Source organism: Cornus florida, unplaced genomic scaffold (genome assembly GCF_030987335.1).
Source record: "Cornus florida cultivar Cherokee Brave unplaced genomic scaffold, ASM3098733v1 CherokeeBrave_3.0.0_Hap2_Chr06, whole genome shotgun sequence".
Lineage (NCBI taxonomy): Eukaryota > Viridiplantae > Streptophyta > Magnoliopsida > Cornales > Cornaceae > Cornus > Cornus florida.
In genome coordinates, this window is record NW_026775576.1 from 96807029 (window position 1) to 96832433 (window position 25405).

The 25405-nt window shown below is 33.6% G+C and overlaps 2 protein-coding genes across 2 annotated transcripts; one reads left to right on the forward strand and one right to left on the reverse strand.

Moving 5' to 3' along the window:
- The first annotated feature begins 10510 nt into the window (after positions 1-10510).
- Positions 10511-19560, forward strand: LOC132313145 (probable ADP-ribosylation factor GTPase-activating protein AGD6). Its single transcript, XM_059811819.1, has 3 exons — positions 10511-11705; positions 11813-11902; positions 18816-19560. Exons 1-3 carry the CDS (start codon positions 10905-10907, stop codon positions 19317-19319), a joined length of 1395 nt encoding a protein of 464 aa, XP_059667802.1. The 5' UTR covers positions 10511-10904; the 3' UTR covers positions 19320-19560.
- An 844-nt stretch (positions 19561-20404) lies between these two features.
- Positions 20405-25189, reverse strand: LOC132313144 (cation/H(+) antiporter 20). The gene is made up of 4 exons (XM_059811818.1): positions 24804-25189; positions 23520-24542; positions 21185-22108; positions 20405-21082 (listed from the first exon to the last, which is right to left on the reverse strand). The coding sequence occupies exons 1-4, from the start codon at positions 24981-24983 to the stop codon at positions 20711-20713; spliced, it is 2499 nt and encodes an 832-aa protein (XP_059667801.1). The 5' UTR covers positions 24984-25189; the 3' UTR covers positions 20405-20710.
- Positions 25190-25405: the final 216 nt, after the last annotated feature.

Genomic DNA, 25405 nt, shown 5'->3' on the forward strand with positions numbered 1-25405 from the left:
ATATACATACATTAATTGATTCAGTTATGGCGTCCGAGTCTGAAAATAAAAATAATAATAATAATATGTTTTATTATATATATATAAAGTAAAAATAATATTTTTATTGAATTTTTGGACTATTAAGTTTCTGGGATCGAATCTATATTTCTAAACTTGGATTGATCAGCATGAGTATGTGTGTATAATGTTAAATGAGTAACTTAATGATGAATATGTCACTAGATAATTTAATATTCATATTATGTGAAGATTGGTAGCTACCAAAGTGGTCCAATCATAATGATTGATGAATATTAATTTTTGTAGTAGACATAATTAATCATAAATTTGTTACTAACTAATTTAATATTCATATTATGTAAAGGTTGGTAGCTATCAAAGTGGCCTAACTATAATGGTTGATGAATATTAATTTTAGTAGTAAACATAATTGCAATATTTCATGAATTATGATACTTATAATTTTTTGTGATATTCGTGAATATTGAGTTTATTTGATCATAAGAAATAATTCTCCAAAGAGAATTAATTTCCAAGTGATTAAATAAAAATTAAGGGGTTGTATGTATTTTTTAATTAGGTAAATAAAGGATATCCAAAAGTAACTTATTTGTTTAATTAAATAATGCATCACCAATAAAGGTATACATATAAATACATGTAAGCATTATTATTAGTATTTTATAGTTGCCATCCAAAGGAGTACTATAGTTATACATTGTATTTATATTTTTAAGTTATATATATGTGTTGTTAACTAAAAGTATTATTGTTGTGAGCATTTTATCTTATTATATCTCTTCATGCGCATATATGCTACATCTGTTCTGATACTCAATATGACTAACTTCTCATAATGGAATGAGTAAGTTGAGTTCAAAATTTAGATATGTCAAATATTGATTTAGTATTTTAAATTGAGAAACCTACTGTTATTACTGATAAAAGCAGTGAGAGTAAAAAGATTCTCCATAAAGCTTGGGAGAGATCGAACAGATTAAGCATTATAATTATGTGAATAATTGTTTCCCACAGTGATAGTGCTAAAGAATATTTTGACTAGAAGAATGTTTTCGTATTGTAGATAAACATCTAAAATGAAAATTATTAATTTATATCACTACTATGCATTTTTTGTTGGTACTCTTACCATGTATGGGTATGTTTTTTTTTTCCAGATAACTAATGTTGTTACAAAATTGAGAACCTTATGGATGATTGTGAATGAGAATTTTCTGATTCAATTTATTCTCAATTTCTTATTTATTCAATATGGATCATTTAGAGAATTAACATTATTAAGACAAGTTGAAAGTGATTTAATTGACAATTATGTTAATTTAGGAGGATACAAGGCTTAAGTAGCAAGGTAATCATTATGGTCATCTAATTACTCAAGAAGTTATAAATAAATTTTAGGAATAAGTTTAAAAATGCATTAAGTGAGCAACACCCAAAATTAAAAGATTTAGGTCAATCTACTAAAAGAAAGAATGTAATAATGAAAAAGTGTCATTAATGTATTGAACACTTTTATAAATAGTACATGAAATATAAAGAATAATTCAAAAAAGAATGGTAAACTTTTGGCTTTTGTATATTTCAAATTACTTATTGAAATTCTTTATAATACATGATAGGTTGATTTAAGTACTAATGTTTATATTTCTAATAGATACACGAATTTCTTATGGCCTAAATCACAAATTTAAATAAGAATTTCTTATTTATGATAATTGGGAAAAAGTTTTGTTCAAACCATTGTGACATTATGTCTAATGTTAGACAGTGGATTTTATTTAAACTATTTTAAACTTTTTATGTTTATTCAATTTCCCATAATTTGATTTTATTTCAAAACTTTATGTTAATGATTTTTCTTTTAAATTTGATAATGATGTTTATTCAAGAAATTTTAATTTGTGAGTTATGGTATTATTGTTGATGATTTCTGTAAATTAAACTTGATAATTTATTTATTAAAATTTTTTTAATCTTGCATCACAATTTTAGAATTAAGCGTAGCTCAATTAATAGAAAATTTATCTTTCTTGTGGCATAAAAGATTATGTCAATATCTAGTGAAATGTTAGAAAAATTAGTAAAGGATGTAATTCTGCTGAATCTAAACTTTACTGATTTTGGAATGTGTAGATTGTATTAAGGGTAAACAAACCAAACACATAAAGAAATGAGCTACAATAAGTACATAACTTCTTAAAATTATTCATACAGACATTTATAAACCTTCTGATATTCCATCTTTTGGAGGAGAAAAGTATTTTATCGTCTTTATAGTTGATTTTTCACGTTATGGATATATCTATTTGTTGTATGAAATATCTCAAACAGTGGGTACTCTCGAAGTATACATAAATGAGGTTGAAAAACGATTAAATAGAAAAATGAAAATCACAAGGTGGTGAATATTATGGAAAGTATGATGAAACGGGTTAATACTCTAACCGTTTACTAAATTCCTTGAAATGTATGACATTTGTGCTCAACACACTTTGCTATACATGCTACAACAGAAGAGTGTAGCTGCAAAGCATAATCGTACTCTTATGAAATTGGTTAGAAGTGTGTTAAGTAATTCCTCGTTACTCATAATGTTGTGGATGTTAAGTAATCTAAATGATACAAGTTTTACTATCCTAAATATAATACGATAATTATTGAAATCGGTAATGTCAAATTCATTAAGAATGGTGAAGTCAGTGGGAGTGATAAAAATAAGAATGTGATCATTTAAGAAGTTATGATACATATTTATTTACCCATAACTTCTAAAGAAATAATTGTTTCTTTAGTTGTTGAACTGTATAACAACGAAGAATAATTGAATGATCAATAACTCCATGATGAGATTGTTATCAATGAATATATTATAAAAGAATCACATGGAATAACATTAAGACGATCTTAAAAAGGAAATCTGCTATTTCGGATGACTATATGGTATATCTGTAAAAATTTGATTTTGATTGATTTTCTGAATGAGAGTTTAAAAAGAGGCGGTCTATATGGAACAACCTGAAGGCTTTACATTATAAAATAAAGAATACATGGTCTGTAAACTTAATATGTCAATATATGAACTTAAACAAGCTTCCTAACAATTGTATATTAAGTTTAATGATACTATTATTTCTTTTGATTTTAAGGAAAACACTATTGATTAGTGTATATACTAGAAGGTTAGTGAGAGTAAGTTTATATTTCTGATTCTATATATTGATGATATTTTATTTGCTAATAGTGATATTAATTTATTATATGAAACTAAAAGTTATTTTTAAGAACTTTGAAATGAAAAATATGGATGAGACATCATACGTGATAGGAATAGAAATATTTCATGATAGATCACGTGAATTTTTAAGATTGTCTCAGAAAGTATATATTGAAAAAGTTCTAGAAAGATTTGGTATGGAACATTATTAAATCAGTATTATTCCATACATAAAAGGGGATAAATTCAGCCTAATACAATTCTAAAGAATGAGTTAGTTAGAAGGTAAAGAAACGAAAAATATTCCTTATGCATATATTGTGGAGTTTGATGTATATACAAGTTGGTATGGGATAAAAGATTATATGCTCACACTTAGGAAGACATTTTTTAATTGGTTATTTGTTTATTTTGGCTGGAAGAACAATATTATGAAAAAGTACAAAGTAATTTTTTATTACTTTGTCTACTATGAATTTTTAGTTTGTAGCATGTTTTGAGGTTACAATTTATTATTGCAGAATTTATTTCAGGATTTGGAGTTATGGGTACCATTTTCAGATTGCTGAAAATTTATGCTGCAATTGTTGATCTTCTTGTATGAAAAATGATAGGTATTCTAAAGTTGAAATACTTTATCATTAAAGAAAATGTTTAGAAACAACGAATGTCTATTGAATATATAAGCACACAACTTATGATTGCAATCCATTAACGAATGGACTACCACCCAAGACATTTATGGAACATATTAAAAGAATGAGTTTTGAACGTAATTAATGATGATTATTTTTTTATTGTGGATTGCTTAATAGTACTTATATATATATTTGACATTTTGCGTTCATTAAATGTGCTTCTAATATTTCTTATTAATTAATATACATGTACGCATTGCTTTAATAAGTGGTAATAGGAATAGCCTTGGAAAAAATATTATTGTTAGATCATTATTGAAACTTCTCATTTATAGACTATGTTGAATAGGTTACTGGTGTTGTGGTATATAAAAGGGACTGTGTTATTTAGGGACATACAACTGTTATGACTCACATTGGTAGTTTGTTTACCATGGTATTTATGATGACCAACTTAATACCTTAATCTGATTTATGGTGCACACTAATGACTATTTTATTAAACCACTACAGAAATTATCATATGTGCCAAGTGGAAAAATGTAAGATTATTTATTTAATTGTGGCCCACATGATTTGGACATGTAACATATTACTTGGTGGCTAAGTAAATAGATATCAGATTAATATTATATTATATTTTTTGGTCAACTTATAATTATCTTTTTGGTAATTACTTATTGGAGTAGTGTTTTCCTTTCATATTCCATACTTTGATGGAAAGTAAAATTATGTTACTAAAAGGAAAATTGGTCATCTCTCTACCTTTATAAAAGTGCATATACTCTATCAATTATGTACGTTAATAAAAACAACATGTAAAAGTTTTATGTGTGCAAAAGGCTAAGAGAGAGAAACCAGTTTCCCCCTTTGCCTATTGATCAGAGTTGCAGATTAGTTCGTGACTAAAGGATCTAGACGTTGGACTTAATCTCAACAAGATTTGATATCGTGAATCGAAATATTTATATCTAACTAGTATTTATTTATGCATTATAGATATGTGAAAATCATGAAGTTCCAAGATATGGGATTCATGTAAATTTGTGATTAATTGCTTAACACGAATTATTATAATTTACACATTACCGATGATTTAAATTCAAAATCTCTTTAGGAAGATAGTAGTTTGTATGTTGTTATGCATATGCTTTAAAAAAGAAAAGAAAAAAATGCATTGGGCTTTACTATGTATTTGTTAATTGTTACCATATAAGCGAAATGAATATGATACTAATACTTTGCTTTCACTTTCTGACCATTGCAATTTACTTTTTAAATAAGTTTTGTTTGAAAAAACAAAATAACAAATTATTTTGAGAAATAAAAGTTTCTTTGGATGTGTTTGGCAAAGCGGAAATAATTTGGGCATTATAATCAAGGCATAAATTTAACTCATAAAACCCCTCTTGTTTTAAAAAAGTCATATAATCCCCTTAATTATCAAATAACCCCTTGAACTAACAAAAGTTTTTTTCGTGATGATCCGTTAAGTTATTGTAAAATGATAATAATGCACTTGATAGTATATTAATATTTTATTAAATTGAAATTATAGTGTGAGAAAGCCAATTTTGTCATTGTGAATTATAATGTTATTTTGGTTAGCAAAATGATACAACTGTTGCACGTGATACAATTCTGTTAGTTTTAGAGGAAAAACTAATAGGAAATGGGTGATATGATAGACTTTTTAAAATATCAAAATCTAATATTTAGTTGAAGGGGTTAATTGATAGTTTTTAAAAACATGAGGGGGTTATGATTTTAGGCCTATAGTTGATTTGGATATATAAATTTTGATAACTTGAAGATTGGGATGGTTAAAAAATGATATTTAAATAATTTTTTGCATTCTCAATAAAAGAAAGTAACAATAATAACAGTAATAATAAAATGATTAAAATCGTAAAACCCTCTTACATTATTTTTATATGTTACACAACGCCTGTACTATTAAATAACCACCATAATTAACAAAAATAATCATTTTACTCTTATTTTGTAATAAGGCTGTTAACTAAACTAATACGTGAAATGGTAAAATTGATCTCCATGAATAAAATAATTAAACCCTATTAGACTATCCCAAATCAATCAAATAACTCCCTATATCAAAAAAAATATCTAAAAATTTCGTTACTTTTAAAAAAATTATCATTTCACCCTTTTTTTATTTTTTTATTTTTGCTTTCAAATGGTAACGGGACATTAGCACATTCAGGGCCAACCAAGATTTAACAATACACAATTATAAAATCTCAAATCGCAAATACATAACAGAGTATAGATAATACTATATTTATTTTGTTAAAATCTATTTGATAATACTGTATAGTTAAGAATGTTTGTACGGTTAAAATAATTTGATATATTCAAAAACTGTATAGTTATATGAATTTGTATTTTGTAAATTTAGATTTATGGAATATGGATAATTATTTCTTTTGCTCTATCTCATTTTGAAAGTTTTTAATTTACTGTTTTTGGGAAAGAGGAAACACCATGTTTTTTTTTTTCCTTTCTTTTTTCTCCCTTTCAGTTATACTATGTAGGAGGGCTTTTTCTTTTTTAACTCTATCGTAGTAACGTGGCCTATGAAGTTAGATTCAGGGAGTATAAACATATCAAGTGTCAAAGTTTTCACGTTTTCTCTTTTACGTTGTTTATCATTACTATATAATATCATTATTGTTCTTGGTCGTGTAAGCAGAATTAATAGTCTAACATTTATTTCACATAGATCAATAAGTATCCATATATTTAAGAGGGGTTGCACCATATTTAATTGATGTGCATTACATCATATTAATTCCTAAAGTTGTCTCGTGAATAGTAACATATGAAGTGGTGTATTGGTTGATAGAATCAACACAACTCTTTATATGTAATGGAACTGTCCCAACCCTCGTCTATATATATGTGTGTTAAAATTCTGAAATCCATCATCTAGTACGCAGAGAGAAGATTAGAGGGTTGAAGGTCGTCTCCAATCAGAATATGTCCAGAACGTTGTAATTTGCTAAAATAAAGTTTCATATCGAGTCGGTCTCCTAATTGAATTTATGCATTTAGGTTCATGAGTTGATTTGTAAAAGATATTTCTTACACGTGGTATCAGAGCCCACATGGACTCTAATGCATAAATTTATTTTACGTATGAAATTTATGTACAATATATATATATATATATATATATATATATATATATATAATTGCGATATATATATATATATAAACCAAGAGACATGTCTTTTTGGGTTTAAACCAAACAGACAGACAGACACACACACACACACATATAGGATTTGAACCACGTGTCTTTGTACTTATAGAGTCATGCATGTTGCATGCACCGGTACGTAGGCTTATGGTCCATGCACCAAGAGTTATGCGCATGATATTTTAGAGAAGTTTTACTATAAACTCAATTAGAGTGTGGGTGATTATTCTAAAAAATAATTACATGACTGGTATAAGATTAATAATTTAATTTTAGTCCCAATATTCTTTTTATAGCATGTATAATTGTATAAAGCTTCAAATCTAATTTTGTGCATTAGTAATCTTTCATAAATATTAATTAGTTATGTCATGCATCACTATTTAAATATTTTATATCTTTAATGATATACATGACATAATTAATGATTACATATTTGGTCTCATAGTATATATGATTTATAAAATTATACATGTTATTGAAATTATATACATAATTATGCATGTGCCTCATGTTTCGTATTATTGCATAATATGTATATGGTATTTTGATTCATTCGGAAAAATTGAATCATTTTGCAATCCTAAGCACAAGTGTCGTTAAGTTTGATCGAGTGTTTAGTTACCAAAGTGGCACACTCATGAAAATTTTATTGATATTTGTAACTAGTGGCAAAATTATTATTTTGTTAAAGTTAAAGGATTGTGTTGGCGTTTAGTAGAGACGAGCAACGATCAAGCCCAAAGGTAGGTCATTGAGTTTGTCCAACTAAGCGGATTGAAGTAATTAGTGTAGAAGACACAATTGATGACTCACTATGCCCAAAGAAGTATAAGTAATTATTGTGTTTTCTATGATTATTTAGCTTCAAATGTGAAAGTTATTTCACCAGTGGGAGACTAATATATGATAATTTTGGCCCAAATGAAATATTATTATATGTTATGTTGATCCCATTTAGAGTTAATTGTTTTGAGGCATTATTTAATTAACTCTGGAAAGTTTAATTGATCTTCCTATCAATTAAACTATAAATGTGTGGCCTTAGTTATTCTCAAAGTCAGTGGGAGTAAAATTAATCTTTAGTGTTAAATGTGGATGACAGTGATACTATTGTACATGAGATTAAACAATTTAACTTCTCAAACATTTGAGATGAAGGTGTTGATGACGCTTTTTTATTGGCATTAAGTTTCACCTAAATCAATCTTGTGAAATTATCGGATTGTCACAAAGAACCTACTTAGATAGAGTTCTAAAAGTACTTGACACATAACACTATAAAGGTGAAATTACACTCATTGTAAATGTGAGAATTTGATATTCCAATGGTCGAAAAATACTTAGAGCAAGATTAGATAAAAGGCATTGCATATGCCTTTGGAAACCTAATGTATGCTCAGGTTTTGTATATGGTTAACTATAATATAGCATATGCTAGACAGATATCACAGTGATCTTGGTTTGGACCTATAGTGAGTGGCAAATAAATTTATAAGATATTTGCAAAGGATTGAGAACAGTATACTTTATAATAGGACCTGATAAGTTTGGCGTGGTAGAAAAACTGACTATGGTGCTTGTCATGACAGTACAAAATCCATTTTAAGTATTGTTTTATTATTTTGATAAGTGATAGAAGCGTAGTTTATTTGCATGTTATAAGGCCACATTTCATGTTTTATAAAATATCAGTTTTGGACTTCAGGTCAATACCGCTACAGTCTTGTATTAAAGAAACAACAAGAGTTCAAGTTGGTCTAAAATATGACCGTTAATACCTTGTTGTGAAATAGAGGATACAGAACCAGCTAGTGTCTGATTGAGCACATTGATACCCAACAAAAGATTGTTGATCTCATAACTAAGGGTTTGCTGCTAATGTTGTATAGTAAGCATGCAAATTTCTCTTTGACAACATTAATTTACTTAGTTAGTGGGAGGTTGTATTTGGCTCAGGTAAAGACAATTTTATTTTGTGATCACAATTATTATCCTCATTTACTTTTTTCATATTAGTGCACATGTGTATGAAAAATTTGTGACTGAAGTGTCCAGTTTTGAGACACGGTGTGTCCTTATTGAGACACGGTAGAGCCGATGCATGGCATGAATATTGTATTGAATAGATGCACATGCAAAATATATGTGACGTTGGAGTTGAGTTTATTAGTATCGGTGACCATTGGTGTCTTATATCATTGATGATATAATGACGCCCTTAATCTCATATTAGTAGACTCGAAGGTACTCCAAATTGAATGGTAGATGTGTTTCTTATAAATATATGGATTAACTTTTGTAGTACACCCAATGATCATTTTGATCTTGAAGTGATCAGAATTAATTATTGTTAGACTAAGTGGGAGAATGTAAGCAAAATTAATAATCTAACATTAATTTCACACAGATTAATAACTATTCGAATATTTAAGAGGGGTTGCACCATATTTAATTGATGTGCATTAAATCATATTAATTCCTAAAGGTGTCTCATGAATAATCACATATGAAGTGGTGTATTGGTTAATGGAACCAACACAACTCTTCATATATAATGGAACGGTCTCAACTCTCGTCTATATATATGTGTTAAAATTATGAAATTCAACATTCAGTACGCAGAGAGAAGATTAGAGGGTTAAAGGTCGTCAGAATATATCTAGAACGTTGTAATTTCTCTTAAATAGAGTTTCATATCGGGTATGTCTCCTAATTGAATTTGTGCATTTAAATCCATGAGTTGATTTTGTATAAGATATTTCTTACAGGTTGCGCACTCATAATACATTAGTTTTTCTTTTTTTAATATCCTCAATACTGGCAATTGAGATTAATAATATAACTATAAATATATATATATTTTAAACTCCATCTAAACAAAATGTCTGAAAATGAGAGTAGAATTTAGTCTTGGAAGTTATTTATTAATATAAAGGGGTAATGTGATCAAATTAAATAGTATAAGTGATTTTAATCCTTAAAATAACATATTGATCACGGGTTAAAAAGGGTATTTTCATTACAAAACATTTGATTACTCCTTAAAGGCAAACAAATGGAATACAAGTGATGCAATGGATTTTAAGATTTTAATTGAGTTTTTAGATAATTTTTTATTTTACTTATATATATAAGTTTATATAACAATTTAAAAATAGTATAGGGTTTTTAAGTGATGCAATGGATTTTAAGATTTTAATTGAGTTTTTAGATAATTTTTTATTTTATTTATATATATAAGTTTATATAACAATTTAAAAATAGTATAGGGTTTTTAAGTGATGCAATGGATTTTAAGATTTTAATTGAGTTTTTAGATAATTTTTTAATTTTATTTATATGTATAAGTTTATATAACAATTTAAAAATAGTATAGGGTTTTTAACAGAAACAAAAATAAAAATAACGAATCCCTTCCCAATCCCAACAGGAGAGAGCACATCTGAACAGCAGTTAATCCAACCCCAAACGGTTCTAGTAGTGGGTGTCGACCATCCCCGCAATTTCTCACATTCTTTCCAACACAAAGGTCGTACCCCAGACGCCTCTCTTTCTCTTTCTAGTTTCCTCATTTTCTCTCTCTAGATTTCTCACTCTCTCTCGATCACATCTGAAAACCTATATCTTCAATCTATTCCTCTACATATCCAATCTCCACTTCGCAACACAATGATCTAATCACCTCTCTCTGTCTATCTATTTATATATATTTATATATATCAGTTCTGTTCACTTCTCTCAAACTCACAGATCCGATCCCGAATCTCCCGATCGGATCGGATCGGATCGGAGCGTGTGAACAATGGCGGCATCGCGACGCCTACGAGACCTGCAATCGCAACCGGGCAACAAGATCTGCGTCGATTGCGCCCAGAAGAATCCCCAATGGGCGTCGGTGTCGTACGGCGTCTTCATGTGCTTAGAGTGCTCCGGCAAGCACCGAGGCCTCGGTGTGCACATCAGCTTCGTCCGATCCGTCACCATGGACTCCTGGTCCGAGATCCAGCTCAAGAAGATGGAGTCTGGTGGAAATGAACAGCTCAACGCCTTCCTCGCCCAATACGGGGTCGCGAAAGAAACCGATATCGTCACCAAGTACAACACCAATGCTGCGTCCGTCTACCGGGACCGAATCCAAGCCCTAGCCGAGGGTAGGCCGTGGCGGGATCCACCGGTGGTGAAGGAAACCCTAGGGGCTAGCAAGAAGAAGCCGCCTTTGAGCGGTGGGGGCGGCGGCAGGAATGGTAGTTCGGGGGGAAATGGAGGGTGGGATAATTGGGATAGTTTTGATGACGGTGGGTTCAGATCATCCTCATCGGACATGAGGCGGAACCACTCGACGGGTAATGTTAGGAGCGGTTCAGGCAGTGGAGGTGCCCCGGCCAGGTCAAGGTCGACAGAGGATATGCATACGCGGTCGCAATTGGAGGCTTCGGCGGCAAATAAGGAAGATTTTTTTGCGAGGAAGATTGCGGAGAATGAAACGCGGCCAGAGGGGTTACCCCCATCACAGGGGGGAAAGTATGTTGGATTCGGATCAACACCAGCAGCCCCCGTGCCGCGGAATAATTCGCAGGGGGATGTTCTTTCAGCTGTTTCTCAGGTAAATTATGTGTATATCTACATATATAAATATAGGTGTGGTTTAGTAGTCATGAATTTGAATTATTTATCTTTTTATTGATTGCATTGTCCATTTGTCATATATAGGGATTTGGTAGGTTATCCATGGTTGCTGCATCTGCGGCACAATCGGCTGCTACTGTTGTTCAAGCAGGCACAAAGGAACTCACTTCCAAGGTATTTGGTTTTTTATTTTGTTCAACTTTGTGGGCTAGTATGTAGAACTAGGTTTCTTTCCCTAAACAAACTCTTCTTGTTAGATGGTTTTGTATCAATTATCAAACTTTTGGATAACACTGATCATTATGTAATATAGGTACAAACTTATTAAATTTTCTATATCAACTGGGGCGAAGTTGTTAGAATGAAAAAAAAATTTTTTTTTTTGAAGTTTTAGTTTTTATATTTCAGAAATGTACAAAGAAGTTGGCAGCAGTGCAATAAGGTGTGAATTATGAAGGTACTAAGCTACTAAATGGGGAGAAAAGCTGAGAAGATGGATGGGGAATTGGTTAAAAGAGATTTAAAGATCTCATTCTTCACAACATACAGTTTGATGACTGGTACTAACTACTAAACTGCTAAATGGGGAGAGAGCTGAGACAATGGATGGTGGTTTGCTTAAAAGAGAAATAAATATCTCATTTTTGACAGCTTATAGTGTGATAACTGAGTAGTTGTTAGGACCTATGGGCTGACATGGTGGGTGTGATGACTGAATAGTTGTTAGGACCTATGGGCTGACATAGTGGCAAAAGCTTTTACTTATCAAAAAAAAAAAAAAAATAGTGGCAAAGGCTTTTAGAGTACTAACAATACAAGTTTTTTTTTGTCAACCAATAAAATGGAATTGTAAGTTATAACATAACATGGTTCAAGAGTTCTAGAAGACATATGCAGTGCATTAAGGTCAACCATTCCAATCTTATACTTCGTAAGGTCCACTCTTAAAGAACCTATTTTAATGGCTAATGGCCCATTAAGGGCTTGTTTGAGTTCACTCATGAATTTGAATGAACAAAACTTGGCTCAATTTTAGCTTTATAGAATTTGTGAACATTTAATTTACCTAAGAATTGTTACAGATAGAAACAGAGTCCGATAAGGCCATCCTTTTGTGATTCTAGTCATAGAAAAGAATTCAACAAGCGATACTGTCAACAAAGGTTTACTTCAAAAGCTCATGCACCCACACAACCAAACAAACAAGCTAGCAACGAGGGTGAATATTACCCAACATAATACTTATTAAAAAAAAAATTTATTAGGCAACATAATCCTTTTTTAAAAGGTGACAAGCAAGCTGTTGTGACGTCTCTGTTATAACACGCTCATTGGCTTGTTGTATTCCAAGTTCATAGTTGGTGGCACTTTTGTAGATAGTTGGTGGCACTTTTGTAGATATTGTTTTTAAGTATTATGTTATAGAGAAAGGTGATTTTTTTGCATAATAATTATCACATGCTAACATTTCATTTTTTACTAACTTTACCCACGTTAACTTTGATCTTTTAGTCTTCCTCTTCCCCCAGTATTACCTTCAATGTGGACTATGTCACTTTTTCTAACTGGCACACTTAAAGGTCTTCTTTGCACATGTCCAAACCATCTTAATTTATTTTATCCCATTTTATCTCCCAAATGTGATAATTTTTAATTCTATCCTTTCTAGTCTTACCGTGCATCCATCTCAACATTCACATTTCTGCCACACTCGCTTTATGCAAATGTTGTTTCCTAGCTGCCCAACATTCGGTACCATAAAGTATTACTGGTCTAATAGTTATTATATAGAATTCCCCTTTCAATCATAGGGGAATATGCCTATCACACAATATACTAGATGCACAATTTTCTTTATTTGTCCTCCCCATTCTAATTGAAATTTGGAATTAGTGCCAAGTGTCAACGGCCCTGTGCCATCATTGTAGGTTTGTTGCTTGTAAACAAGGGGATCGTTTGGCCCTCATTGCAACCTGTTACTTGATTATACATTTGTGTGTAAATTTTAGGTAAACCTCCACTGGTGGGCTTACTTAGTGCTAATTAAATACTAGATGACTACTCCTTCGCATGGTCACAGACTATGACAGTAGTGTTGCTAAAAGCACTAGCCAGTTGTGACGTGCCTTGCAAGATCGTACCTTTTCTCTTTATTGTCTTAAAGGCTAGTAGACATGATCCCTTACAAGTCCAACAATAATAAAAGACCATTGTTTTTCATTTGGGCAAGGTTGGTTGGGGGAGTGTTCTCTATTTCAACATCTGCATTTAAGCCATATTCATTTTACGAACATGTTTCTTAACCACCAACATTATGTCACATAAAGGGTGATTGGTTTAACAGCTGTTTTATGTGATCTACATTTTTATATTAGGTATATATGTTTATTTTACAATATGCCAGAAGTACTTCTTTATTTATTCATCTTGCTTTAGTACTATTACTCCATTTGTTTGGACGTAATTTTTTTTTTTTCTTCTGGTGGTGTTGTCGTAAAATATTTACGAAGAAAAAAATTATTAAAATTTAACAAAAATAACTTATCCATCAATTTTTTGATACCCCCCCCCCCCCCCCCCCCCCCCCCCCCCCCCCGGCGATGGACTCAGCCTCGACATAGACCTTTGCGAAGCACCAACAAATAAAGATGATTGGTAGGAGTAATTAGGAAAGATAAGATTAATAACCAAAGGATTAAGGAGAAATTAGGTGTGACGCCCATTAGCAAGAAAATAAGAGAGAGTAGACTTAGCCATTTAGGTGGTATGGACATATTTGACACCAACCTATAGATGCACCAGCGAGGAGAGGAATATTGATTTGCATAGAATATAAGAGATAAAGAGGTCACCCAAACTAATATGGACTGAAGTGATAAAAAATGATTAGCAGGACAGTAGAAATGGCTTATGATAGAAAAGATTAGGAAAATAGAATCCGTGTAGCCGACCCCCTTTTTGTACGGGATAAAGGCAAGGGTGATGATGATGAAGACAATTTACAACCATTATACGTATATTATTTACTTCAATATATATATATTTGTGACCTATTCTTTTCTAGAACCATATAAAAATCTGTTTTCAACATCTTTCTGTTAGTCTCCTCAATGTTTATATAACTTTCATTATCGGCTACCTTTGACATAAATCCAAATTGATCTTCTAACATTGTTTTTTTCAGCCTAAGTTTGATGCCCAATCATTCTCTTCCAAAGATCTATAGTTTGACTTATCAATTTTATGCTGTGCTGACTTGTACAACTTTAGATAATTTCTATATGTAACTACTAAATTAATTTTTTGTCTCTCATCTAGCATTTTCTTAATTAGTACAATCTTGTTAAATGCCATCATCTCCTAAACACTTACAAGTTTAATTATGAATATTGTTTCCTTAAAACAAAATTTTGTATTCATTGTTCGTAATTTTATTTTTACCTGGCACACCAACCCGATCCCACGAGAAATTTGTTTTCATAATCTTCACGAGGTTACCATATTCTTAAAACTTGTACTTCATATATATAATTTTCATCCAACATTTTTTCAAAGTAACCCTTTCTATTTATTATTTTATTTATTTATTTATATATATATATTTATCTTTGGCCAAGATCCTTAGATCTTTGGTCCTAGCTTAATGTGATTAAAACAAATTTATAGTTTATTTAATACACACGTAATGTGATTAAAACCTCTAGCTTTCCTTTACTTTATGTAGTTAGGTATATACATTCTTCTCTCTAATCTTTTGTACCTAATTTAGAATACTGGGTTTGTATGGAATTCAGTGTATGCATGCTTACCTACCATATTTCTTTTTGGTAAATCATCATGCACTCTATAGTTCGCATTTTTTATTGCTTTTTTAGCTTCTTTGTAAATTTGATTTTTCAAGCATTTCTTCATATTTAGTTTTGGCCAAATTTTTTTGGTACTCCCTTTATTTATTATTATTTTTACTATGGTTTGGACATCCTCATCCCACCAACAAGATTCTTCATCCACCAATCTCTCTCTTATATTTGCCACAAATCTTTACATGATCATTTAAGTCTTGTATAAGTAATCTTCTTGGAGTATTTTTGAGTTAACACATCTATATGTTTTCAAAATTGTACTTTAATATACTTATAAAAAAAAAAAAAATGTACTTTAATATGATAGTCTTGTCCTGTTGGGGTGAATAAGCTTTCTTGGGGATATAAGTTTTATTATCTCATTTTCTTGTAAATATTGCAATTTCTTTTAAATTCATGTTATTATCCTACTCCATAATAAATTTTATACCATGCATTTTCAATTATCCTAGCCCTCTCCTACTCGCTTATTATTATTAATATTATTCACATGATTTATTAATCTTCTTTTTAATAATAGTGTTTGCCAGCTTTACTTTGTTCCAAGCCTACCATCTTGGAATAGTTTCTTTAACCTATGTGTTAAATATTAAAAATATAATTCTGTGGAATTGGGAAACACGTAGGGCTGCAAATGAACCGAACTGAGCCGAGCCGAGCTTTGGCTTGCTCGGGCTCAGCTCGCCAAGTGTAGAATGGTGCTCGGGCTCGGCTCGGGCTTGGTCGAGCTTGACTTAGGTAAGCTCGAGCTCGGCTCGCCAATATTTGAATGAGCTTGGGCTCAGCTCGGTTCAAGCTCTCATTTCAGAAATTTTCTTAATCATCTGCAAATCATCTTCTGCAAATCAGTCTATATCATCTCTACAAACCAGTCTATATTCTTCACCGTCTCATAACTCCATCAAAAGTAAGAAAAAAAAAGGGTATGAAGAAAAAGAACATGGTTGAGAGAGATGAAGACATTTCTCAAAGAGGAGTTGTTGTTGGAGCAAGTTTATCGCATCAATCACTCCTAGATTAAGTGGATCTGTGATTGAGAGGTCTCCTGTAATCATGGCGTTACCCAATACCAAGCTTACTGCCCTAACAGCAGGTCTTGGCTAGAGAGATTGAGAGAGAGAATGTGAAAGTGTAATGGCTGATCTATGAAACTTGGTAAAGTGATGGGTCGTAGTCTGATGCTTCATTTGCTAGATTGCCAAGTTGGAATAAAGGTGGATAAGGACATAGCATAGAGATTGCGCAGAGATAAGGTTAGCATTTGGTAAGGTGAAACGATTTTTTAAAGATAAGGCTTCCAAATTTGATTTGTATATTATTAATTTATTATTTTAAAAAATAAGTTGATGTATTTTAGTGATTTATGTATTCATAAGAGTTTGTGATTTACAATGTATACTAGCTTTATACGAACTTGTGTTCACAAACACAAATGAGCTCATGTTCACGAGCTTATACGAGCCGAGCTCAACACTGTTCGGGCTCGGCTTGTTTAATAAACGAGTCTAAAAATTGAGCTCGAGCTCGGCTCGTTTGCTTAACAAACGAGCCCGAACCGAGCCAGAACTGTTCATGAACAGCTCGGTTCATTTGCGGCCTTAGAAACACGCTTTGCATTGTAATTCCAAAAATAGGAAAAATAAATTGTTTCATGTTCCCTTGCATGTATCTATTGACAAAAAGGTTTGACATTAGCATCAAAGCATCACTGTCATGTAAGTGTAGTTTGACATCTCTCTCTCACACACACACAAACACACAGCTCTTGTAACTAAAAGTGTTGAAATTTTTAAGTGACATATAGTATAATTACTTGAGGGCATAAGACATTCCTGGTTTTTTAGAGTTAAAAACAATTTTGCTTTCTCCTCTGGGACAAATTAACTGGCACTCTGTCTCAATTCTTTAATGTTTTCAGAACCTTGGTGCAGGATGTAATAACTAGGAAATATATCATGAGAAACTTATTAGGTTCAAGTGTGGTCTTTGAGATGGAAATATTATTGCAAATTTTAAAATTTACATTAGAGTAGTAGATCGCAAGGATGTGTGTCAAGTATTCTAGATACATTTTGTCATTTTCCGTTTCCCCCTAAAGTTCTACATATTGTACTAATTTTGGCTACTTACTCTTGATGGGCTTGTGGACCATCATACTCGGCATGCCAAAGAATTCGCGTCATTCATTGCCTTTGGCCTATTTATGGAATTGTAGGGAATTGTAGGGAAAACGTTGTCTGGTTTTGGTTTTTGATAGATATATTTAATAGGGTAAAGTGCAAAAAAACCTCTTGAACTATGCTTGAATTTGCAAAGAACCCCCCTTAACAACACTTTGTGCATGATACCCCTTGAACTATCACATTTTGTTCCAAAATGCCCCAATGCCTAAATTATATTTTATTAACTGGCCATAATGCCTATCACATTTTGTTGAAAAATGTCCCAATGCCTAAACTATATTTTATTAAATGGCCATAATACCTTTTCTTATTGAATTACACTTAATCTATTTTTCTTATGGAAATAAATTATGAAATAAGTTCATACTAATTTGATGACATAGTCTCCATTAAATTTGCATAAATTTACCTTTAATTTTTAAAATTAGTTGTTTAAATAAAAATCTTAAGTAATTTTTTTTAAATAGTTTAATTATTTTCTTAATTTTTCATGAATATATTACATGAAAAAGAAGGTATTTTTTATTTAAGTAATTTATTAATTTTTTGTCAATATATTGTATGAAAAAGAAGGTTCTACGGTAAAAAAGTTTAAAATGGGTATAATAAGTTTTATTATAAATAATTAAATTTTAATAATAAGTTAATCATTTTAGAAAATGGTAGTTACAAATCTTTTTATTTTTTTCATTTTTATGATAAATTGATACTAATAATAAAATTAAGGTAAATAGTATAATTAATATTTAGATAAGAGAAAAGATGATAAACATAATTTAATAAGAAATGACAAATTTATTGAAAAATGGTAAAATAGTCTTTTGCGATGGGTTTGTACTTAATTGTAACAAATCAATAGTTCAGGGGGCAGTTTTTAGTTTAAGGGGGTTATTTGCAAAAGGGCAATAGTTCAAGGGGTTTTCTTTGCACTCTACCCTATTTAATATTTAGTTATTCTGTTATGTCGTTATAACTTTGTTGTAGTGAACTTCGGAATGCTCAGTGGTGAAGCAAGATGTTTGGATTTACCTCTTCTTACAGGTGAAAGAGGGGGGCTATGATCACAAGGTGAATGAAACTGTCAACGTTGTCACTGCAAAAACAACAGAGATTGGACAGAAGACATGGGGGATAATGAAAGGTGTCATGGCGATGGCTTCGCAGAAGGTTGAGGAGTACACGAAGGAAAGCGGTGGCTGGAAGAGCGATGGCTGGCAACAAAATGAAACTGAAAGAAATGGGTATTATCAGGACTTTGGACAGGAATCCAAAGGATGGAATTCTTCTGGAGGAGGTCAACCCTCATCTGGTGGGAATTTTAATTCTGTAAACTCAGGCTCCTGGGATGATTGGGATAGCACAGACAATCGGAAGCAAGAATCCACAAAGGGGACAGCATCCCATAATGGGGATAATAGCTGGGCAGGCTGGGACGATGCCAAGGATGATGGATACGATAATTTTTACCAGAGTGCACCTGACAATAAGACGATGAGTCACAATGGGAAATCAGATACCAATTGGACCGAGGGAGGCTTTCTCTAAGGTCAGTATATTAACCCAAGCATTTTTATTGTTCTTTTTACTTCCAAAATTAAATTTTCCGTATATCTGGTCGGGAAGGGCTTGTGTGTTTGAAAATAGTTTAAATATGTACAATTGTCAGAAGGGCGCGGTAATTGCCGATTTAAAAGAGAATTGTTGCTCTGTGTTTGTGAGGAACATTGTCTGTGGCTGAAAATTTAGATTGCCTTCGGAAATGTAATAACTTAGCTGTTTTATTTCATTTCGTTTGTACTTCTATCTTATGTACTTCAACTTCTTTGTAATCATTGAATTTTTTGGGATTCAAATTTTCATTGAAATCTTTTGATTTGTACCACGTTAAAAAACATTTAAAGTTTTCACCAAAATCTGTGTGTCCCTACAAATTATAGATATAACGTGTAGTTCTCAGGAACTGATGGTTTTTAGAATTACTGTTCGGTATCATGGTTTAGCAGCTTTATTTGTATGGGATGAAGGCAAAGATTATGATGATGATCTGCCCAAACTGCCTCGTCGTCTGGAGAATTAGGGGTTGTCTACCAATTCTCCACTGGGTGGGTTCGAACCATATACAAAAGGTTTTAGCTTTTTGACAAGGGAAAAATGTGGATTTATGTGACTCCTTACAAAAATCAGCTGAGCTCGGGGTGGCTCCTAATGGAATAGAAAACAAAAAAAGTACCCTTTATGGTCAAAAATAAAAAAATTGTTGTGCTTTCATGATATAATGTTGTGGTATAGATGCATTAGCTTTTTTTTGGCTTTGTTTTGTTTTGTTTTGGTGGGCATTAAACAATGCTAAATTGCTTTTTTTTAGTATATAGGACTTTTGCTGGATGTGTTCCACATAGGATTGGGAATTGAAATGGGTATTGGTCGAGTATGTAGCACTATCCAATAGTTTAAGTTTTTGGGTCAACGGGCAAACGTTCACCCGTCACAACTTTATTCTGATATCTGCAAATGCATATACCCGAAGAAGCCCCCTATGTTTGACTTGAACAAGGGCCATTCCCATTTAAATTAATAGCTCCAGCCTACACAGTTTAAGTCATGATCAGGCTTTTGGCAAGAGGCAGTGATCAACCAGAAACAATTTTAACTACCATTTTTTTTTTTGTCAAACGAAACATCAACTTCTGCTATGCACAATTAATATACTCGTTACACGCTGCAATTTCTTATCCATATAGACACAAGGCAGTGGGTCTTATTTGCAACTTTCTTGTATCTATGGATAAGAAAAATATAGCAGTTCAGACCTATAGAGTATCTCAAGGTACCTATAGCGATATATCCCTGGATTTTTGGACTGAACTGAAACTTATAAGCGACAAACAATTATGCATCCAATTTATTTATGTCACATTTTAAGTCCTTGGTGATCTCTATACCATACTGGATGACCCATTGGCTGCGACTCTGTCATCTTCTCTTTGAAACCTTTTTGACACTGGAGCCTCCTCTACATGGGCTACATCATGTTCTTGAATCACAAGCACTGAAGAAACAATCCCTTGGTTTGATGAGGCCAGCAGGTCTCCAATGGGCCCTAGCTCGGCGTGCTCAGCTTGGCAGTCCGCCAGCTCTGCCACCATCGTCGATGGGAACCGACCCTTCCCTACAACGATAAGGTCATAGTCCCTTCTTCTCCCTATCTCCAACACTGCCTCCATGACATTGCTTGCCACCTTCTCTATGTACTCCACCATTCCCTCATTCTTCCTTTGGAACTCCACCACCGCCCCTGCGTCCAACTCCTATATACATTTTATGATCAAATGAAAATAAATCAGTTCCATGTTGTTTAATTATAATCAAATAGTTTATTCTGTGATGCTCAACTATATAGAGAGGATTACCTTCTCCTTCTCGCGGTTAATGTTGATGGTGGCAGTTGAGAAGCTATAACTCTTCTCTCTACACTTGTTTGGCGATGGGCGCAACACAATGCCATTACCTTCCAACCCTTCTTTCTCAATGAACCTTATAACGGTCACTTTAACAGCCGGATGTTCTGCCATCCGACCACCCAACACCAAGGCCTCCCTGTCGTCCGGACCACCAAAGAACACCACACACACCCTCTGTGCCACTGTGGCTGTGGGTCCTGGTGTCTGTTGGGACCCACCGCCGAATCCACGGTCCACAAGCAACGCCACGGAACACGGTGCGTTCTTCAGCACCCTCTGATTGATGCCTCTCCACCCGTGTCCCATGTTCTCTACCTCAACCTCACCCATCTCTTTCCTCCATTGTTTGTGGAAAGGCAATATGATCATTGTCACCCCCTTGTCTTCCGCCACATGGCATATGTCCTCGTCCATTGTGGGCAATGCTGATATGGCAGTTATGGGTCGGACGTTAACTCGGCCGAGTTGTCCGTATGCTTGGAACGCCACCCCGACTCGGTCGTGTAACTCACCCTGACGGAAGCGGTTTATGAACGGAAAGCCGTTCTTTCGGAAGCGTTGGACCATCACGATTGACGATGACCGTTCTGTGAGCTCAACGAGGTGCATGATGTATAGTTTGAGTCCGGACTTGTTGGTAGACCGAGTTGACTCAATGAGGTTGATGAGTGAGGGTACGTTCCCTGGTCCGTGAACGCATGCGAGGATCTTTAGCTCATCTTTGATGCTTTCAGAGGCAGATTGTAGGCGGCGGAAGGTCCGGGAGGGGATGTTCCGGGCAGGTTTGTAGATGGCCATCACCGTTGGGGTTGTCATGAAGGTGGTGAACAATGCCATGAGGACTAATATAGCAAACACCTCATCGTTAAGCACCTGAAGAACAATTCATCACATTAATCAATTTTGCTACTGCCATCACTATTATTATGTAAAGAAGATTGCCAAAAATAAATGGAAATGATAAGTTGAATATTAAGAATTAGAATGAGTCAATTTTTTTAAGGTGTCTCGTAAGAATTAGTCATTCGGTAGACACACTTGATTGCTTAATCGGAGTGCTAGTACAACTCTTGGTATCAACCTGATCTTTAATATTATTTATGCGAAGTGATCGTTTTTGTGGTAAAACTCAATTTCTTTCTCTTGGTAGTCTGAATTCTTTCAACAGTATTGCTACGTTATATAAGTTAAGGATTCCCCTCTACGTACACATTCTTTGGGGTTCATAATGTTACAGTATTTTTTAAAAATTTTAAAATTTTGAAATACTTGAAACAAATGAAAGAATTTGCAACCCAAGTTTGTTGCGGAAAGAGAGAAGCAAACTCTACAATATTATTAATAATAAATTAAGAATGAGACATCCAAGACTTATATATATATATATATATCATTTTCCATGTATGTGTCATTCTTGTGACTTTCATCTCTGGAAAGGTAGAACAAGAGGATGGTCATGGACCCATGGTGTGACCCTACATCCCCAAATATAAAAAACCTGGACGTCTAGATCCTTAGACTGGCCGGGGAACCACCTACCCTAGAAAAAAGATGTTTTTTAATATATTTTATTGAAAAAGGCCATGCCAAAATTGACTACTCAAAATAAAAATAGTGTCTTTTGTTATTCGGCGATATGACAGATCATGGAGGGATTATTTGACATTTTGCTGAGTCGCCAAAGAGGAACAAAGTGGTGGTGGCTTTTCTCTTGAATTTATAATAATGGACTATTTTGACTTCACTTACTACAACTCAATGACACTACTTCTTGTTGACTTTGTGGAGTATAAAAGAACAAAAGTGAGTACCTTCCGTTGCGTGGGACACTATTTCTTGTTTCTTTTTTTCTTTTGGCCAGTCAAACTGAAACACTCACATTTTACTGTGAGTGTCTTAACGTTAAAAATGGATTTGGATCTGGAGAGTCCTCTCTCCTATTTGTCGTGAAATTGGATTTAAAGGTTAAAAAAAACGTCATTTAATAACACACAAAATATATATATATATATATTCTTACAGAACGAATCTGGTATCACGAGAAATGAATAAGAGATCAGCTAAATTTATATAGGCACATAATGTAAATTAAAAAAAAATCAGAATCATTAACCTTTAAATCACATAAATCGAATTGACAAATAGGTCTAAGTATTACTATTATTTTTTCGTATTCATTTCAACTAGCTATAGTTGGCATTCTATTGTGAGCTTGTGGCACAGTTTATCGTGTTATAATTTAGCAAAAAAACCATAAGAAAATGCTGAAATGCGCATGACTAACCTTTTTCTCCTTGCCGATGTTGAGCACAATAAGCTCCACCAATCCTTTGGTATTCATGAGCACCCCCAGCGTCAACGCCTCCCTCGCCGGAATCTTACATATCATTGCCACCGCGAAGGTACCGGTTATCTTCCCGGCACACGCCGTCGTGATCACGAGCGCCAACAGCCCCCACGCCTTTCCGCCACTTATCTTCGCCACGTCGGTCTTCAACCCGCTGGACGCAAAGTAAAGCGGCAAAAGCAACCCGGACACAAAATCTTCTATCCTCTCAATCAATCTCTCAGCAAACTCTCCTTTCGGAATGGTCAGACCGAAAACAAACGCTCCGAATATCGAATGAATGCCTATGAAGTCTGTCATGAACCCGGACACCATCACAGCGCCTAGAGTCAAGCATATATATGCTTCGTCGATGGTGTCATGATCGGGCGAACACCGTTTAGCGACCCGGTCCATGACGGGTCTGATAAAGACCATCATGAAGGCAACAAAAGCAACACCTGATAGTAGTACCCATAAAGATATGATGGGGCTCTTTTGGGGTCCACCCGCACCGTTTCCCGCCAAGGCTACGGCCAGGGCTAGTAGGATCCATGCGGCCACGTCGTTGAATGCGGCCGCGGCCATGGCCGTCTCGCCGATGCGTGTCGTGAGCAGCTTGAGCTCTGCCAAGATGCGGGCCAGCACCGGGAAGGCAGTGATGGAGAGAGCCACTCCCATGAAGACTAGGTATTGACCGAAGCCGACTTTGTCGGCTCCTTCAACTGTTTTTCGGAGGACTACGGCGACTCCAACACCGGAGATGAACGGTAGTGAGATTCCGGCTGCAGCGATAGCAAAAGCTCTTCTGCCACTACGGCCGATCGAGCTTAGGTCGAGCTCGAGGCCGACAAGGAAGAGGAAGAAGAGGAGGCCGATGCTCGCGACCGACTCGAGGATCGGAGTACTCCATGACGGGAAAATCCTGTGCAAGTATTCTTTGTTTCGGCCTAAAGCTGATGGTCCGAGAATAATTCCACCCTGAAATGAAAAATAAATAAATAATCATTACCTCATTTTTTTTTTCAAAAAATACTTTCAACCAAAGAAAATTTTCAATAAATTTTCTACTTTTCAGTAATTTTAAAATATATTTTTATTGTTAGAAAACTGAACCAAATAAACACCGCGGTTCTTGTTTAGTTTGGTTGAGTTTTTGTTTATAATTTTCTTGAAGTTGTGAGTTTAATTTCTAGGCAACCAAACAGTGGTTAGGTATGATGATGGATGGAGGGAACATACAACTATCTCTGCAATGACTTTGGGTTGGCGCATGGGCTTGAGAAGGAAGGCAAGAGAGCGACTGAGGACGAGGACTAAGGTGGTTTGGACTATCAACAATGGGAAGGCATAGTGTAGGGGGTTATCACCTTGCCAAACTCCATTGGATGATGTCTTAATGGAGGTTATATTGAACACCATGATTTGTAGTTGATGATCAACTGTGTGCTAAAGTGCACAGACTCTACTCAATGTTGAAGACTATATATGTAACGTATGTGTGTGTGTGTGTGTGTGTGTGTGTGTGTGTATTCAGTACTCTATAGAATTCACTGGAAATTTTTGAGGGAGCCAAACCCTGTATGGTGAACTACAAAAGTGAGAAAGGGGTCTTGTTATTGTGCTTGCGGTCTGTGTATAATATAAATAGGATCGAGGTGCATGTATTATTGAGTGACTAAAAAGGTAATTTACTATTACATTAATAGTGGTCAACTAAGGGTACTATTTTAATTTTGTGCAGCTTTGGGTCTTTATTTATTTATTATTTTATTTGTAGCTTTGGGTCTGTTGACTGAGGTTTTATTGCACCTTGAATTATAGTCTTGGCAAATTTTTAAAAT